This window comes from Spermophilus citellus, assembly GCF_964194105.1.
Source record: "Spermophilus citellus genome assembly, chromosome: 3".
NCBI lineage: Eukaryota > Metazoa > Chordata > Mammalia > Rodentia > Sciuridae > Spermophilus > Spermophilus citellus.
In genome coordinates, this window is record NC_138184.1 from 208,910,521 (window position 1) to 208,929,306 (window position 18,786).

The following is an 18,786-nucleotide window of genomic DNA, read 5'->3' on the forward strand; positions in this document are numbered from 1 at the left end:
AGAACTTTTCCAGGTATTAAAAATGCAAAGTTATAATAAGATATGGTTCTTTGTTCTCAAGAAACAGTACAGAGAGCAGTCAAATATACAAATAACTGCAGTAGAGTAAAGTACTAGAATATAGGTAGAAGAAAATTATTATGAGAACAACAAAGGGAATAACAACTAACCTGTCAAGACTAGGAAAGTTTGTGTGAAGATAGGTATTTCTGTCAAGAAGAACAGAGAAGTCAATACATACAATGAGCCATGTGGAAAAGGAAATAGGATACTTCCAGGCACAGAGAGAAATGTGCAGGGTATTAAATAGTATAAGAAGTTTGAGAAAGAGCAATGGCACTGCTATAAACTTCCGAGAATGTCAATATTTAGATGACAGGCAGAAGAGTAACCACTTCTAAAGAAGAGTAAAACAGGATCATCAGAGATGGGAGGAAAAGTAGGACAATGGTTTCTGGAAGCCACAAAATTATAGAACTTCAGGAAATGTTTTTTAAAACTATGAAAGAAGTCAAGATAAATGTGGACTGGAAATTTGCTTTTGGATCTTGCAATTAAAAGACCACGGGGGGGGGGGGGGGCGGGGGGGTTGCTGTGGTTGTGGCTCAGTGGTAGGGTGCTTGCTTAGGACGGGTGAGGCCCTGGGTTCGATGCTCAGCACCACATAAAAAACAAAACAAATGACAATAAACAAATAAATAAAATAAAGGTTACAGTCTTTAAAAAAGAAAGAAAGAAAGCAAAAAAACACTGTGTGATCCTTGAATGGGAATTTCACTACAGTGGAGGCTAAGTTAGATTATAATGTCTCACTCCCTTTCTTGTTCAAAACCACATCCTGGCAGTCACTCCTCAGAAGCAATTCTTCAGGGACAACTGCACCTTTCAAAGAGAAAAACTGTTTCAGGCTTTTATATTTCTTCCCAAATGGATGGATTTGGCTTTAGTTCCTTCAGGAATCTCAAAGTCTCTATCACCTACCCCCCATTCCATACCGAACACACACATTATCCCACAAATGATTTCAAAACTTTGTGCCTGGTGACAATCTCTACAACTCATTTATTTCGTCCCAACTCATGGTTAAGGAACTGTTCATCTGTTTTACTGAGATGTGGAATACAACTTACCACATATTGATATCCACCCCTCCAACCAGCCCCACAACAATACTTCTGAGTGAAGGATCATTCCTGAGAACAGACTTCCAGAATCTAAGCACTCCTCAGATGTAGACTTTCAATGGGTGAGTCCTTCTAGTAATGGATAGGATAGTATCATTGAATGCTCAATATACTTGATTGTCCTTGAAAGAACGATCAAGGCTTCTTTGGCAAGGCTCTAACGCGCAATAAAGCAAGGGGAGAGCAAGGGGAGCACCTTTACCCAGTGAGCTTGGTCCTTTCAACCTTTCTGGAAGTCTGGGGGTAGTAAGGGCAATGCAAATGCCAAGGGAGTGATAGCATGTGAGCCAGTCCCTAAGTTACCTGCGAGGTGAATTCTGGGCCATTGTCTGATTGGATAGAAGTGGGCATCCCAAAATGGGGGATTATGTGAGTCAACTACCATGGAGGCCTGCTTGTTAGAAGTGAGAAAGGCTTGTTTTTTACTCGGGGCATGTTGGTGAAATCAATCTGCCATTCTGCAGCTTGGGTATGACCGCGGGCCCGATGAGAAGGGAAAGGTTTAGGTTTTAATGGAGTATTGGTATTGGTTCTCTGGCAGATCTGACAAGCCGAAGTGATCTGTTGTAGGAGGGTCTTATCGCATGGGGAAAGGGTGAAAAAGGAGTGAAGGAAAGTTAGTGAGACTCTGTGGACTAGAATGGAATAGAGTGAAGAAACTGGAAGAGTTGTTGGGGATCTTTGGGCTGATCCCTGGTGGTAACGAAGAGTAGCAGAGAGGAGGTAAAGCTCTGTAGGGCAGCTGATCGAGCCGCTTGATGGGCCTTGGAATTCCCCATAGTAGTAAGGGAGGAGTCAGTTTGGTGGGCCTTGCAATGGATTATTCCCAGTTGGGAAGGCAGCCTAGAGGCTTGTAGTAGGCCAGAAATAAGTGTGGAATTAATGACTGCCATCCCTCTGGTGGTAGCCCCCCTTCTTTCCAAATGGCTGCGTGGAGAGATCAGGATATGGAAGACATATTTGGAATCTGTATATAGGGAGAGGGTTTTTCCCTCCGCTAGCTCACATGCCCTTGTGGCAGCTATGAGTTCAGCTTGTTGGTTGGTGGTATTGGGTGGGAGAGGTTTTACCTCTATGATGGATGAGAGGGAAATGACAGCATACCCCGCCACTCTAACCCCTTTGTGTATAAAGGAGCTACCATCTGAGAACCAGACAAGGTCTGAAGAGGGCAGGGATCCCTCAGAAATGGTGGTAGGGCAGGGTAAAATTGTCTCTAATACCTCCAGGCATTTGTGAACGGGATCTTGTGAGGGAGAAGATGGGAGGAGGGAGGCAGGGTTTAGAACCCTGGAAGAAGGAAGTGACTGTAGCCCCTTGTAAGTGAGGAAATCCTTTAGATGGTGAGGAGATGAGATGGTTAGTGGGGAGCCAAAGGTAAGCTTGTGTGCTTCTTTCTGGAGGTCATGGGCTGCTGCTAGGGCTCTGAGGCATGGGGGCTAGCCCCTGACAGTGGGGTCGAACTGTTTGGATAGGTAGGCCACTAGTGCAAATGTGAGGCCATATTCCTGACCCAGAACGCCCAGACTTTGTCCCTGTTTTTCATGTACATAGAGGGTGAAGGGTCGGGAGAGGTCGGGGAGATGCAGGGCGGGTGCCCAGAGGAGGGTCTTTTTGTAAAGGGCTTCCCTACAGCTGAGGGTAGTGGTTCATCTTGGGGGCCCTTGGCTAGATTATATAGCAGTCTGGCAAGGAGGGAGAAATTAAAAAGTAATCCAGGCCCTGAAGTACCCAGCCAAACCCAAGAAGGAGAGTCAACTTTGGTCTTTGGTGTAGGTATAGACACAACAAGCTGTTTTCTTTCTACTGTAATGGCCTTTTTCCCTTGAGAGATACAGAACTCTAGATGCATGCTATTTGGGCCTTTTGTGGAGAGGCCCGATATCCCTTTAAGGCCAAGAAATTAAGTAGGAGAACTATGTCATCTATTGAGTGCCCTTTAGATGCGCTAGAAGAATTTGTAGAGGTTTGCAAGGGGTGCAGAGAGCAGGATTGGATCGGAGCAAGAAGAAAGCCTGGAAGAGATCCCTTAGAATGGAGGGATCCAGGGACCCAAAAAGGGGCCATCTGCTTTGGTTGTCTAAGGGATAAGTGGGCCAGGCCTGGGTGCTATATTTGATCCAAGAGGCATTGTAGGGGAGAGTTGACCGGCAGAGAGGACACATTACCCATGTAAGGAGGAGGGAAGAGGACGCAGAGAAGGAGGAAACTGATTTATTGGCAAAAGGGGTGTCCCTGCTAGAGCCAAAAAATCAGGAGTGCCTAAGTAGCAGGTTCGATCTGCAGAGATTGGTTGTCACCGAATCCTGAGTCGAAGCTCTTGTCCTGGACATGGGACATGGGAGACCTTGGCCAAGGCTTTTCGGGACCCCTCCTGGAGAGGCCGGATACTCCCAGGGCCAGAAAGAGGGCAGAGGAAGGGGAGGGTAAGTGTCTTTCTAGTGGCCAAGTCTTAAAGTGAGAGGACTAGGACTTTCGAATCTGCCCAAGGAAGGAGTCCCTGAGGGCCACCGAAGCCTTAAAGGCTGTGGTGGGGTGCTTTCCTTCCCGCAGGTGGGCAAAGAGATTTGCCAGACGATTATCAACATATTGCAAGAAGGTGGATTCGGGGCACTAGGGGTGAAAAGATTGGAGGTGGGAGGCCAAGGTTTGTCCAAAGAGGTGTGGACTATCTCAAAATCCCTGAGGAAGGACAGTCCAGGTTAAAGGCAAAAAGATATCCTTTAAATCTATGACCAAGAAGTGGGTGGCAGTGTGGAGGATCTGAGACAGCAGAGTGTATGGTTGGGAACCAAAGGATGTATGGGCCTAATGGAGGTGTTGATGAGTCGTAGGTAGGACCCATTGGGCTTTTTTACCGCTAGTATGGGAGTATTGTAAGGGGAATGAGCAGGATGGAGGTACCCCTTGCTAAGAAGGTCCTGAATAATAGATTGTAGGCCCAGAAGAGCTTTTGTGGACAGGGGGTATTGAGCCTGATTTGGGAAGGTATTAGGATCTTTGAGATGAATATTAACTGGTGGGCAGGAAACGGTGGAGGGGGTGTGGGTATCCCATACAATCGCGTCAACCAGGTTAGTATGGTATTTCATGTCAGCCTCACAAGTGGAGCAGAATGGCCAGTCTTCTGCCAAAAGGGCCAGAAAAGATGAACAGGCCGATTCTGGGGCCTGACTGATGCCAGGAGCCCATGTGTTGATTGTTGTATTGAATTTAGAGAGAATATTTCGGCCGAGCAAAGGAACTGGACATTGGGGCATAACTAGGAACGTCTGAGAGAAAGGGAAGTTGTCTATGGAACAGAGAAATAGGGGAGTCTTTCTTGGATAGATGGTCTTTCCTCCTACCCTGACAATAGGAGAGGTGGACGGCACTGTTTGCCCCCAGAATTCTGTCAGGACTGAGAAGGTAGCCCTGGTGTCAAGGAGAAAGTCAACTTTGTGTCCATCCACCTGAATCCGCACCCTGGGTTCCTGTCTATTGATCGTTACGGCTGGGGACAAGGACCCAAGGCACCGTCAATCGATTGCCATGCCCAGAAGGTCGGAGGGTTCCCTGGCCATAGGCCTCCTACGGGATCTAGGTCAGTCAGAGCCCCAATGACTTTGTTGTTGACATTTAGGTCATAGAGTACGCGGAGTGCGTGTTGTGGGGCATGCCCTGGCCAATGTCCCTCCTTGCCACACTTGAAGCAGACACCCAGGGGGGTTTTCAATGATGGGTGGCGACCCGGGGAAGCACCCTGCAGGGCCTGGGCGAGCATCTGAAATGTCTCAGTCTGGGAGGTGGCAGGGCCATGTTCAAGCTTTTTTAGTTGGGCTCAGATGTCTGCGGGGTAGCTCTGCGAGAGGAAATATGTCATAAGGACATGACGGCCATCTGGGGTTTCAGGATCTAGGTTAGTGCTGAAGGGCTTTCGTAAGCCAATCCAGAAATTCCAATGGGGTCTCTTGTAATTTTTGGAAATTGACGGCCTTACGTGACGCTTTTTTGAACCCAGCAATAAAACATGCGGAGAATCGGTCCCTACTCTGTATGCCAGCTTGTGTATTATAATCCCAGTCGGGAGTTTGATCTGGGGCAGCAAGTGGCCTGGGAGGGTGATTGGGATTAACTCGGTGAGTTTCATCGTCATGGGCTCTGGCAAGTTCCCAGACTCTGGTATGTTCCTCAAGAAGGAGAGTATTAGCCAATAACATATAAGTGAGGCTATAAGCCTAGAGGGCCCATTGAAACTATCTTCTGTGGTGAATGAGCCCAACCTTCACTCGAATTGCGTGAGGTCATTCACAGAGAATGGGACATGTACCCGGATAATGCCCTCAGGTCCAGCAACCTCTCTTAAAGGGGCCATGGTTTGTGGGACTAGGGGCGGGACCTAGTTTGGGAGGGACTAAAGGTGTTGGCCGAGTCACGGGGAGCACCTGAGGGGCTGGACAGAGCGGACGGGGGAAGAGGGGGGGGTGTCAATAGGGAGGAGGTTCATCTGCCGGATAGGTAGGGGTGAAAATGAAGAAGAGAAAAAGCCTCAACATAGGGGAACTCCTTCCACTTTTTCGAGCGCTCGAAGAAGTTAAACAGATCTCTGAGAATTGTGGGCTCTAGGGATCCTCCTGGGGGCCATTGACTTTGATGGTCTAATTGATAGTAAGGCCAATCTTGTGTGCAGAATTTAATAAGGGGGAGTCTGCAGGGAGGGAAGAAGAGGCCCCCATAGGTCAGGAGACGACAAGGTTGGTTGAGAGAGAGAGAGGGAGGGAGGGAGGGAGGGGAGTGCCTATTCTTCCACCCTTCAGGACCTCTCACTCATGAACTGGGTTCCAGAGAGTCCACCGTGACCTTGAAGGTCATGGTGGGGTGCATTCTCTCCTCCAGATTGGGCGTCAGAGGTTTGCCGGACGATCACGGTCAAAGCCCCTGCATAGCCCGTCTGAAGTTGGATACCCGATAGCCCGTCCAAAGGGTGCTCAACAGATGACGCAGTCCTCCTACTTAATTTCTTGGCCTTAAAGAGATATCGAGCCTCTCCACAAAAGGCCCAAATATCATGTATCTAGGGTTCTCTATCTCTCAAGGGAAAAAGGCCATTACAGTAGACAGAAAACAGCTTATTGTGTCTATACCTACACTGAAGAAGCCTTCTAATGTCTCACCTTACGAAGTCATGTATGGCCGTCCCCTCATTCCTCCCGGATTGCCTACAGAACCCCTACCCATTTCCGAAACCTATGCCCTGCCCCTCCTCTTCCATCTATGCTCTGAACTCTGGCACTATCAAGACTGGCTCCTTCCTGATCCCAGTCTCTCTCAAAACCCTACCTCCTTAACACCTGGTCAACTTGTTTACTATTACCCACCAGGGGAAAAGTCCCTCTAAAACCAAAATGGGAAAGTCCTGCTCAGGTGACTGACTATGTGCACTCCCACGGTGACCAAACTCAAGCTGTCTAATAACCAACTTACCCAGTGGATTCACATTTCCAGGCTTAAGCCCAGCACTCCTACACCTTCATCAGAATAGCCAACGATCGTCACCTGTCATTAAGTACTCTTGTCATACCTCCCCACAAGATCTCCTCAAGCTCTGCCTCTCCCGTGTCTCTGTTCTTAGCCCAATGTTCCATAAATGGGTTCTGCTAATGCTCCCCCTCATTTCTGGCCCCTCTTGGGTCCTCTCTTTGCCCTATATTCAAGGCAAGTGACCCTAAGGGCCCCCTCCAGCCAGACCCCCTTCTCTTCCTTACAGACCCCCTACTTGTTTGGATCTGGCCGGTAGTGGGACCGTTGTGTGTTGTCCTTCTGACAAACCACTTAGGTGTCCAGAGCATGGTGACCCCTGAATAAGTGTGATCATAAGAGAGCACTTTACCAGTTGCCTTCTGGGCCTAAGGAGGAACATTTGTGTTTTGTTTACCCTCCCAGTTTTGTAAGAATTTCAAGTATCAGTAATTAAAGTTGAGGTGTTTCACATAAAACCTGTAGAGATCTGACTGCTCTCAAAGGGAAATATGGTAACAATGGGCCACCATCCTCCCTTGGCCCTTGGCCGCCTTCGAGAAAAGCAAAGAGAGAAGCAAGCTGGTACACCCAGTTAGGAGAAAGTTTGAAGAGCAGCCTTAATAGAAAGGGGAGGGAGTTAGACTGGACTAGGAATGAAGAGTGGAATTGAGGGTGTTAGGTGCAGGACAGGCTGGTCTGCAGGTCATGCCAAACAAAGTTAGCAGCAGGATGACCTGGCTTCTCAAACCCTCTGTCTGGTTCTTTATCACCTGTTTGCTTCAAGCTCAAATGCCCAACCCCCCACCCCCCACCCCCACCCCTGCTCAAGGCTGAACACTTAACCCCCTTTGTGCCAACAAGGCCGCTTGCAGACCCAGAGACCCCATTAGATTTGGGCTATAAAAACTCCCTGTGCCTGTTCCTTCCCTTTATCGTAAAGTTCATTCAGACTCCAGCTTCTCCTCAGGAATTACCAACTCCTGGCTACTGATGATACCTCCAGTCGAGATCTATGCCAAATGGACTGACATCATCATGATCTGTGGTGGCAAGGAACCTTCGTTGATACCGGTCTTCTCTGCCCTCCTGTGGGGGCGTCTTACTTCCCTCCTCTCTCTCTCTCACACTGCCCCATTTCAGCAAGAAGCAGCCAGAATGAGTAGACACCCACTCTCATTTAATAACAAAGAGGGGGGAATGTTGGGAGTTGCCCTGGCTCCAAAGACTAACTTCCCCATCCCCCAAGAAGAACCTTCACATGATCCTGCCGTCCAATGGTGAGCCCTGCTGGCTCACATGATCCTGCTGTCCAATGGTGAGCCCTGCTGGCTCACATGATCCTTAGTCACCAATCAGACTAGCCCTGCTGGCTCACATGATCCTTAGTCACCAATCAGAAAGCACCCCAGCCAACTGTCAAACCGTTCAACCATTAAACTGTCATGACTGTCAAACTGCCCCCGGCTCTATAAATATGCAGAGCTGTTCCTCAATAAATGGGCATTTTCTCCGATAGCAAGCCTTGATAGTTCTTTCAGTTCTTAAGGCACTAACTAAATCTCTTCAAGTTATTTTTTTTAACTGAGTTATAATTTACATACAATAGAAACAGACATATGTTGTTTTGGCAATTGTGATTACCCATATAACCTCCATCCAAAATAAATTACTGAACGTTTCCATCACCTCAGAAAGTCCCCTTCAGTCTTTTTCTAGACTATTTCCTCTAACCCACCAGACTTCTGGTTTCTATCATCACAGATGAATTTAGGTTATTCTAATCTACATCATCTAGGTTGTATTCTTATGTGTTTTTCTCTTATTCCAACATAATGTTTGAGAAGGTTATCCATGTTGTTGCCTGAATAAGGAATTTGTTCTCTTTCATTACTGTGTAAAAGTCCACTGCATGAGTATACCATAATTCATTTATCCATTCCTCCACAGATGAACATTTGGGTGGTTTGAAGTTTATATAACAGAGCCCCTTTGAAATTAAAAGCTCTAAAATATATTCCCCCCAACTTTCTGGTTAGTATTTTCTCCATCTCAATGAAAGCTAAGAAACTACACCCAAAGCCCAAGTGGCACCCACAAAGATTAAGAAAAAGGAATTGTGACATGTTCTCTGTAAATATGTACATTTTCTGCCTTTTGTTCCACTATCCCCCCTTCTCTTATAAAAGCTGTTTGAATTTATGAGCTCCCTGAAGATGGAGATTTGGGACAGAAAAGCCTCTATCTTCCCCAAGACTGGTTTTGAATAAACTTATTCTCCTTCAATCTCTGTCTCCCAAGCTCTAGTGGAGCAGTAAGCAGTAGAACCTTTGATTCCCAATAACATAGAGGTCTATCACAAGTGATCAGAAATTCTTGTACAGTCTTTTTTGTGGCTATGTTTTCATTTCCTTTGTGTAAATACCTAGAAATGGTATTACTTGTCACAGGGTGAGTATGTGTTTATAAGAAACTGCCAAACCTTTTCTAAGGTAGTTAGACCAAGCCTCTTTCCTATCTACAATTTGTGTTTCAACTGATCTACATAATACTCTATACTAGAACAGACTTTTTTGATTTTGGTATTGTCAAGCCTTTTTATTTTATCCATTCTAGTCAGTGTAATATGATATTTCATTAAGGGTTTTATTTATATTTTCTGGGATAATAATGTTGAGAACATTTTCATGTGCTTATTGTCTATTCAAATATTCTCTTTTGTGAAACATCTGCCTTCTGGTTTCCTTAATCTCTATAGTTTCTTGCAATAAAACACAGCTGTCTATGTATACAGAATGGTCATCTACAATATTAGTCTTCTATTCCTTTTATGACAAATTACTATAGCTAGGAACTTAAACAACATAAATTTATTATTTTACAGTTCTGTAGAATAAAAGTCCAACATCTCACTGGGCTAAAAATCATTGTGTCATTAGACCTGTATCCATTTCACATGCAAAAATACACTCTCCCAACCCCAAAATCTCCCCAAATTTTAACACACTGCAGCATGAATTCAAAGTCCAAAATCTCACTGATTCAAAAGTACCCCAGTGGCCTATTTCCTCTAGCCCCACCGCCCAGTAAGAATTTCCTCTAACTAGGCCCTACCATCAAATATGAATCCCTGAATGGGTTAATCTATTTTAGATGAAGTCAGAGCCTCCATGATCCAATCACTTTCCCAAATCCTCACCTTTAAACACTGCTACACTGGGGACCAAGCCTTTAACACATGATTCTTTAGGGGACCATAACAATGAAATTCTTTTGTTTTTTTTTTTAAGAGAGAGAGTATTTTTTCATATTTATTTTTTTAGTTTTCGGCAGACACAACTCTTTGTTTTTGGTATGTGGTGCTGAGGATCGAACCCAGGCCGCACGTATGCCAGGCGAGCGCACTACTGCTTGAGCCACATCCCCAGCCCCCAACAGTGAGATTCTTGATATAAGCCATCCTAAAGCAACATTCCTCTTCATCTCTGGACCCGTGAAATCATACAAGTTGCCTGCTCCCAAAATACAGTGTGAGAATAACCGTAAGATAGCATTATGAATTATTCCCATTCAGAAACAGACAAAATAGAAAGAAAAAAATCACTGGTCCCTATTTTAAAATCCAGCCAGGCAAACAGGAATAAAATTCTGCCTGGGCAGAACTCCACAGAGTTCTCACAGCCACCCCATAGGCTTGTGCTTCTGCCCTTGGAGTCACCACCATTCCTTTTTCATAAAGGGTGGACTGCATGTATTCAAAGCTGAGTAGTTCTAGTAGCCTATTTCCTGCCTGGAGAATTCTGGGCTGTTGACAACTTTCTTTCACTTCATCCTCTTTCACTTTGTGTCTAAGCTGATAGAATTTCTGCTGGCATAAGATTCTCAAGAACCTTGTGGGTCTACCATAAAAGTACAGAGACTCACTCCATTACACAAGAGGCTCCTGTACAGATCTTGCCTAGATAATCCCATCTCTATTTTCGGCTTCTGCTTAGATGCTAAGGGAATCTATGAGTCTCATCCTTGATCTCTTAAGTGTTCTGTGTGAGTAACTACTCTGAACTTTTGATCTGAGGTTCCAGCAAAAGGTTGTGCAGCAACTCCTTTAGCTTTTCCTCTAAAAGTACACTTTCCTGGCTGTGAATCTTTTGATTTAAGCACCTTTGCCTTTTGGGTAGACTGCTAATTTCCAAAATTATGAGGTCCTAACTCTTTTTTCTTTAATCTCCTCTCAGTTTACTTCTCTACTTTAAAATTTTACTAAGAGCAGCAAAAATAAACCAAGTGCTTCTTCAACACTTTTCTTGGAAGCCTGGTAAATAGTCAAGTTCACTGCTTATAAGTCCTGCTTCCAACATAATCTCAGGAGAGAATTCTGCTAAGCTTTCTGTCGCTATAATAATAAGAGTCCCCTTTTTTCCAGTTTCCAACACTTCCTCATTTTTCTGAGTCACCCCAGCAGCATCTGTAGTGTCCGTATTTCTACCAATTCTGTTCACAATGATTTAGGTCATCTCTAAAATGTTGATCTCTCTATCCCACTCATTACTTCTTGAATCTGGTATAGCCGTTAACATCCATATTTTTGTTAACAATCTAGGACTGTTCTACCATCTCCCCAAAATGCTTCTAGTCTGTTCTCATTGTCTAACTCCAAAGCTACTTCCATATTTTTAGGTACTTTTTATGGTACCACCCCTCTTCCAGGTTCAAAAATTTGCATTAGCTTTGTGTGTGTGTGTGTGTGTGTGTGTGTGTGTGTGTGTGTGTATGTATGTATCAGGGATTGAACCCAGGGGCACTCAACCAGGGGCAATGAGCAACATCCCCAAACCTATTCTGTATTTTATTTAGAGACAGGGTCTCACTGAGTTGCTTAGTGCCTCGCCATTGCTGAGGCTGACTTTAGACTCATAATCCACCTGCCTTAGCCTCCCAAGCTGGGAGTACAGGTGTGTACCACCATACCTGGCTTGCATTAATTTTCTATGGCTGCAAAATACCACAAACTTAAAGGTTTAAGATAATATTCATTTCTTTATCTTATATTTGTATGAGTTAAAAAGTCCCAAGTAAGTCTCACTTGTCTAAAATCAAAATATCTACAGGGCTGCATTCGTTCCTGGAGACTATAGGGGTTATTATGGTTTGAATATGTTCCCCAAGAGTTCATGTGCTGGCAGATTAGTGCCCAGTAGTAATGTTGAGGTGGTAAAACCTTCCAGAATTAGGACCTAGTAGAAAGTAGGTTAGGTCATTGGGGGAACCACCTTCAGATGGAACTAATGTAGTTCTCTCAGAACTCAATCAGTTCTTGAAAGAATGAGTTGTTATAAAAAGAAGAAGCCTGGCTCTGAATCCTTCTGGCTTCCTGTCTCACCACATGATTTCTTCTGCACATACTACTGGCACTGTGATGTCATTAACCATGTGGCCCTTGCCAGAAGTCAAATGGATGGGACTATCAGATCTTAAACTTTCAGCCTCAAAAACATAAACTAAATAAACCAATCTTTCTAAAGTACCCAGCTTCAGGCATTTTCTTTATACAATAGAAAATGGACTACAACAGGGTAAATCCATTTTTTATTTCAGCTTCTAAAGGTCACCCATGCTCTTTGGCTCATGGCCCCTTTCCTCTGTCTTCAACTCCAGCAACAATGGCATCTCTTTGACCTACTTCCATCATCACTCTCTTTACTGAACCTCTTCTTCTGCCTCCCACCTCCATTTTTAAGGATCCCTGCCCTTACAGGACAATTATTCTACCTACATATCTAGTAACCACTTAAAATGAACTAGAAGTAAACCATAATTCAAGGTAGTCTAGTAACACTCAGAGAAGTACTAATGACTAAAAGAAATAAACAAAAAGCAGGTGACTAATTAAACTTTCCAAATATTTAGTGAATCTAGCAATATAACTGTTTTCTGTTTCTTACTTGCAGCAGACACTGTTAGCTGAATAATCCAATACCCATTTGCAATCCCTTCTCCCTTGCCTGCCCCTAATACTTGGGCTATAAAAGCTAAATACTCACTTTCCTGGCCTCCTAAGGATAGTCATATAACACAGTTGTGCCAAATGAAATCTAAAAATTGCCTTGGGAAAAGCAATTGCATTCCTGATAAAGAGGCAGATGGTGCTGGCACTCCCTGGCCCACTTCCCAGTAACCCTCCTGCCTTGAGTGTGGTGCACTGCCAGTAATTCAGGCATCTATTTTGCAATAATGGAACATATCCAAAAGAACTCAAGAGACACCAGCCCTGCCACTGTTGAATGACTGAACCAACACCAGCTAGTCTGTGCCTCCAGACTCATGGTTATATGAGGAAAAATAAACTCTCATCTTGTTTTAAATCACTGTTTACATCTGCTTTCCTGACTTCAGCTAAAATCTTTCCTAAATGAAACTATATACTGCTGGTTAAATACAAGCACCCTCCTCCAAAAGTGTATTTTGTTGTCCAAAAACCATACCCAGTTAAATAAGTTATAATTAATAATTAAAAAGGCAACTTTTAAAAATAACATTTATCATACATTTTAGAACTATAAATTGTACATGGTCATTCTAAGACATTTTGAAATTATCAAAAGCTTGGGAGAAAAACAGACTGTTAGCCACAATCCCCAAACCAGAGATAACCTACTGGTAACATATCACTATACTTCCATCCATGATTTTTATATACATACATAAAATATTTTTAGTGAGACTATATGGAATACATAGATTGAATCCAACTCTCAGCACTAAATTTAGCAAGGACTTTTCTGTATCATTAAAGATGTATTAAAAATATTTTCAAAAACTTAAAAATATTTCATAGAATGATTATAACATGGTTAAATCATCAATGATAAAACACATAAGTTATCCTTTTTGCTACTGTAAACAGTGCTGCAACATACACTATTGTATATCAGTTTTGCTACCTCTGATCATTTTCTGATGATAGTTGCAGAGATGTAGTATTACTGAGCCAAGGGAATAAAATCTTTTTAGTCATTCAATACATGCTACCGAACTGCTTTATAGAAAACCTGAATCAATTCATTACTCTACCTTCTGTATACAAGAATATCAGTCTCTCTTACTAAATGTTGCCTTTTTGATTTTTTTTTTTTTGTCAATTTGATGAGTAAAAATATTTAACTAATTGTTGAATTTTTAATGTACATTTTTTTGGTCACTAAAAATTTTGTGACTATCTAAAGATATTAAGATCCCTTACACTAGCTATTTTAATACTTGGTATTATTTTTAAGAATAAGAGTTCTTTATATATTATGGATGGTAGCCTTTTGAAGTTATACTGTAAATATTTTATTTCAGTGTCTCATTTACTTCTCAGTGCTATTTATATATTTTATGAACATTTTTAAGGTAATAAATTCTATTGGCATTACTCTATGATTTATTTATGAGGGGTGGTTTTTACATGCTGATATCTGCATTTTTTTAAAAGAATGCTTTAAAACACAATATTCTTTTAGGCTTCCTTACAGTAAAGAAAAAGGAAAGTCAACAAAGGAGAACAGAAAATAGTTCATAAATATATCATCCAAATTTTGATACTAGTAGTCACGTACCTGCTTGTGACAATTATCACATCCTCCGAGATGGTAGCCATTTCTTTGATGGTAAGGTAGCACATTCTCCTCAATGTTTGCTGAAAAATTATTTACAGAAGGTAACAGGTTATTCAGAAAGAAATGTTTTCTTTAATTTCCAAAGTAAGGATTCCTAGTACAAACATTTATAGAGTCTTAAACATATTCTTACCTACCAAAAAAAAAAAAAAATCTTTTAACAAAATGTCTAGGTAAGAAAATATTTATTTCCAGGGCTGGGGTTGTGGCTCAGCAGTAGAGTACTTGCCTTGCAGGCTGAGGCACTGGGTTCGATCCTCAGCACCACATAAAAATAAATACATAAAATAAAGGTATTTAAAAAAGAGAGAATATTATTATTTTATAAGCACAAATACTTGATGCCTAGACACCCTGGGAAAAAAGAAAAACTGAAAAATTCAGTTATATGGGTCTTTTTACAGAGAGTTCTGAACTTAGACTCTGATAGTTTTAGTTCAAAGACATAGTTTTCATCACAGTGTTAAAGGCTTGTCATGGAAGAAGTATTTTTACAATTCTTAAAAAAACACATATGGAGAAATGTTCAGCCTCTCTTCAGTGTATATCAGTGTTTCTCCTGAATAATAAATGATTTGTGCCAACTTTCACTTGTCTCCTCCTTCCCTAAAAACACTCTGAATTTAAAGCTTATGCTTTAAATGTATCATTTTTACCATCATATCTGGTAACATATAGACTCCAGGTTACTTCCTTATTTAAAAAAAAAAAATTACACACACACATACACACTATTACCTTGCTCACTGTCACTCTAATAAGAATTGGTGATCTTACCAGCCATGTAGACCTTATCCCTGAAACTCTGACTTCTCCATTTCCTGACCTCCTTTTAATGATCCTGTCCTTTCTCCCATAAAAAATCATTCACTTCCATTGTCACAACCTATATCATTGAGAGTATCCCTTTCCATTTTATTTCCAAGCAACTCACTCCCCAAATACCACTCCTGATCCAACCATTCTTTTCATTCCACCATGTCCTACAATTTGTTGATCCTATTAACTTATGCTGACCCAATCAGGCCTATCACCAGAAACCTGGCTGCAAAATCAGAGCCACACAGAGGCAACAGCCTTCCATGACTTTTATAACAGCAACCCTCTAAGATCCACTCCAACAGTGTAAAATGCCTCATTTTCTAGTCTCATGCCTCTAATAAATACTTAATCCCATAATATTCTTAGTGATTCCACTTCCCTGACTGAACACTAAATTCCTGGAACAGAAAGAGGTTAAAGGGAAACAGTACCTGCTATGAACTAAGATTATTTCTCTGATTTGATTAAAAGCATTAATGACTCTGTTTCCAGTGGTAAAACACAAGTAGTCTAAGGTATACAGAGGCAAAATATTTAAATTACCATCTGCAGTCAAGGACCTATGAAAGACAAAGTAAGCTGATGACATCAGAGAACATTTAGTAAAAATAAGTTGCTAAAAATTTAAGTTGTTGAGTTGGGGATGTAGGTCAGTGGTAGAGTGCTTGTCTAGAATGCACAAGCCTTGGGTTCAATTCTCAGCACCACAAAACAAGTTTTTATTATAAGTTGCTCAATAAAAATAATGAAATAACTAGTTGTTCCTTAGTATAATGGAAAGCTATTATGGGGGTAAAATAAAAGGATAAGCTTAGAGCTTTAAATGCACAGCTCAAGATCTGTATAAGGGATCAAAAATCTTCTATAACTATCTTAATGTCAAGTGGCCACAGAATGGGAAGGCAAATCCTGCAGGTAGCTGAATTCCAATGCAAATTTAATTCAAACTCTTGCAGGAGCAGCTTATGTTAAAATTAGCACCTTGACTGGCAAGAGGGCCTTGAAAATTGAGATGGGGACACATGGACAGATTCTGATAAAGGTGAGTACCTAGAATTCCTAAATTCTGCCAAGCATTCTTTGCCAACAGAAACAGTTCTTCATTTCATGTCTGAGGAAATTAGTCCCCCTTTGCCTTACAGGGAACTGCTGATCTACCTAAGGACCTACTCCTACAACCTTACCTTAATCTAGACACATGACCAGACTCAAATCCCAGGAAATCCTGGGGATAGAACATAAAACATGACCTGTGCTAATATGCAATACATATGAAAAGAACAGCAAGACTGGCCAGCTTGGGCTGTAGCTGTAGCTCAGTGGCAGAGCACTCGCCTAGCATGTGTGAGACAGAGGGTTTGATCCTTACTACCACATAAAAATAAATACAATAAAGGCATTCTGTCCATCTACAACTACAAAAGAAAAAAAATTTTTTTAAAAGATTGGCCAATTTATGCTAATAGCTGAGAGAGAGATATCCTAGATCACATTTCTGTATGTTTCCGTGTTAGAGTTGGGCAGAAGAGAAATATGTGCCACATTTACATGAAAAGAAAAGCAGCAGCCATTACTCTCTGAAGGTTGGGTGGTCTGTGGTAATGAGAGGCAGATGCAGAACTGCTGGCAGAATTAGTTTGTCTCACTCTTCTCTTTTGCTATCCCCTGCCCCTTCTCTACTCCACAGTCAGCTCTTCTTTTTTTTTTTTTTCTTTTTTTATTGGTTGTTCAAAACATTACAAAGCTCTTGACATATCATATTTCATACATTAGATTCAAGTGGGTTATGAACTCCCATTTTTACCCCAAATACAGATCAGCTCTTCTTCTTTACTGCAGCCCTGCTGACCAAAAACCTCAAGTACTCCAGAAACTTGACTAAGAACTGACAGGTGTGGTAGCTTTGCACACTGACTTCTATACCAGTCCACCTTTGCAGTGTCATGGCAGAAACTGAATATTAACTGTTTTTTATGACTGCAGGGTAGATCTGTGGAGGAATAGCTATAATACTATATACTTTATTAACTCAATTCCTTCATTTTCACATGTCCTTTAATGAGCATTTAAAAAGTTTTATAAAGACAGTTTGTCAGTAATTTTAAACATTTCAAGCAACCCTCCCCTAATTTAGAACACTCTAAGTTCCCTGGGAAAAACAAATTAAAAGTTTTTTTCATTGAAAAGAATAAAAAAAGAACTTACATCATTAGATTGAAACAATCGGGTCATTGCAAAGAAGGCTTCTGTAGCTTCCATAGTTCCAAAGTGTTCACCCTAAGTAAAATGTAAAACAATTTAAACTGAAATATGTATGTGTGTATGTGTGTGTGTCTGTGTGTGTGTGTTGTGTGTGTACACACATATACATACACACACCCACAAAACACACACATACACACACACACACACACACACACACACACACACACGATTTTTTTTTAGGATATTTTCTTATGCAAAAATCTTTCAGAATTCAGGAAAAAAAAATCCTTTGTAAACATTCTGCCTCTTGGTGGTTTTTCTGGCTTTCGATTTATAAACCCACATGGCTATTTAACCACTTCTTACTTAAAATAATTCAATATCACACACTACACTTAAAAGTTCTAGATTAGTGTTCTCTAGGCTTTCAGCAGAAATTGTTTTTATTTCCTTCAAGAAGGATTTACCAAGAGGCAAGTACAGCTACTAATCAGAATAGAATGTTACTATTATACTGCCAAAGAGCAGAGATCATACCTTATACATTTCTATAATCTAATGCCCAGCACAATGCCTGACATATGATAGGAGCATAATAAATATGAAACTGTAAAGAACTGTCTATGAGGAATCCCAGAAAACACAGCAAACTGGGATCCAACCAAAAGGGTCAGACTCAGATTTGTCATATTAATAAGATTTACAGGGCTGCTAGAGATCTGAAGACACTGGCCCAAACCTTAAAAATATGATTCAGAACAGAGCTTTACAAACTTGAACTGCAGATTTCAAATCAGTGGAATCCTAGGGTGAAGGCTGAGATTTTTGCATTTGTAACAAGCTTCCGGTGATGCAAAGGCTGCTGATCCAGGAATCATATTGAGTAATAAGGTGTAAGAAAACCTACTGTCACTAATTTTCAAACCATTCATATCATATAATATCTGAAATAATGCCATTTCAATATTTAATTTCTTCATTAAGAGCAATTTATATAAAATTTTAGGCTAAATCTCTTTTCAGAGCTTCAGATTTCACATCAAATATAGCTAGTTTTCAATCTATTTACCATGGGTGTTAAGAATAACTTTTTTTTTTTAAAGAGAGAGAGAGAGAGAAAGAATTTTAATATTTATTTTTTAGTTTTCAGCGGACACAACATCTTGTTTGTATGTGGTGCTGAGAATCGAACCCGGGCCACACGCATGCCAGGCGAGCGCACTACAGCTTGAGCCACATCCCCAGCCCAAGAGTAACTTTTGATTAAAAAAAAAAAAAAAAAAAACCAGCAAAAGTTTTGATTTAAAAAAAAAGTAAAAAAGGTTTGACCACTATTCTAGAAGTGTGTGATACTGAATTATTTTAAGTAAGAAGTGGATAAATAGCCATGTGGTTTACAAATTGAAAGCCAGTGAAAGTTT

At 41.5% G+C, this 18,786-nt stretch overlaps 1 protein-coding gene across 1 annotated transcript in view; it reads right to left on the reverse strand.

The window, feature by feature from the left end:
- COPG2 (COPI coat complex subunit gamma 2) overlaps positions 1-18,786 on the reverse strand; it is a 129,594-nt gene that overhangs the window by 106,046 nt on the left and 4,762 nt on the right. Inside the window, exons 4-5 of the mRNA XM_081283661.1 lie at positions 17,366-17,437; positions 14,279-14,358 (exon numbers count right to left, since the gene is read on the reverse strand). Coding sequence (XP_081139787.1) covers positions 14,279-14,358; positions 17,366-17,437 — 152 coding nt within the window. The remainder of the gene's footprint in view (positions 1-14,278; positions 14,359-17,365; positions 17,438-18,786) is intronic.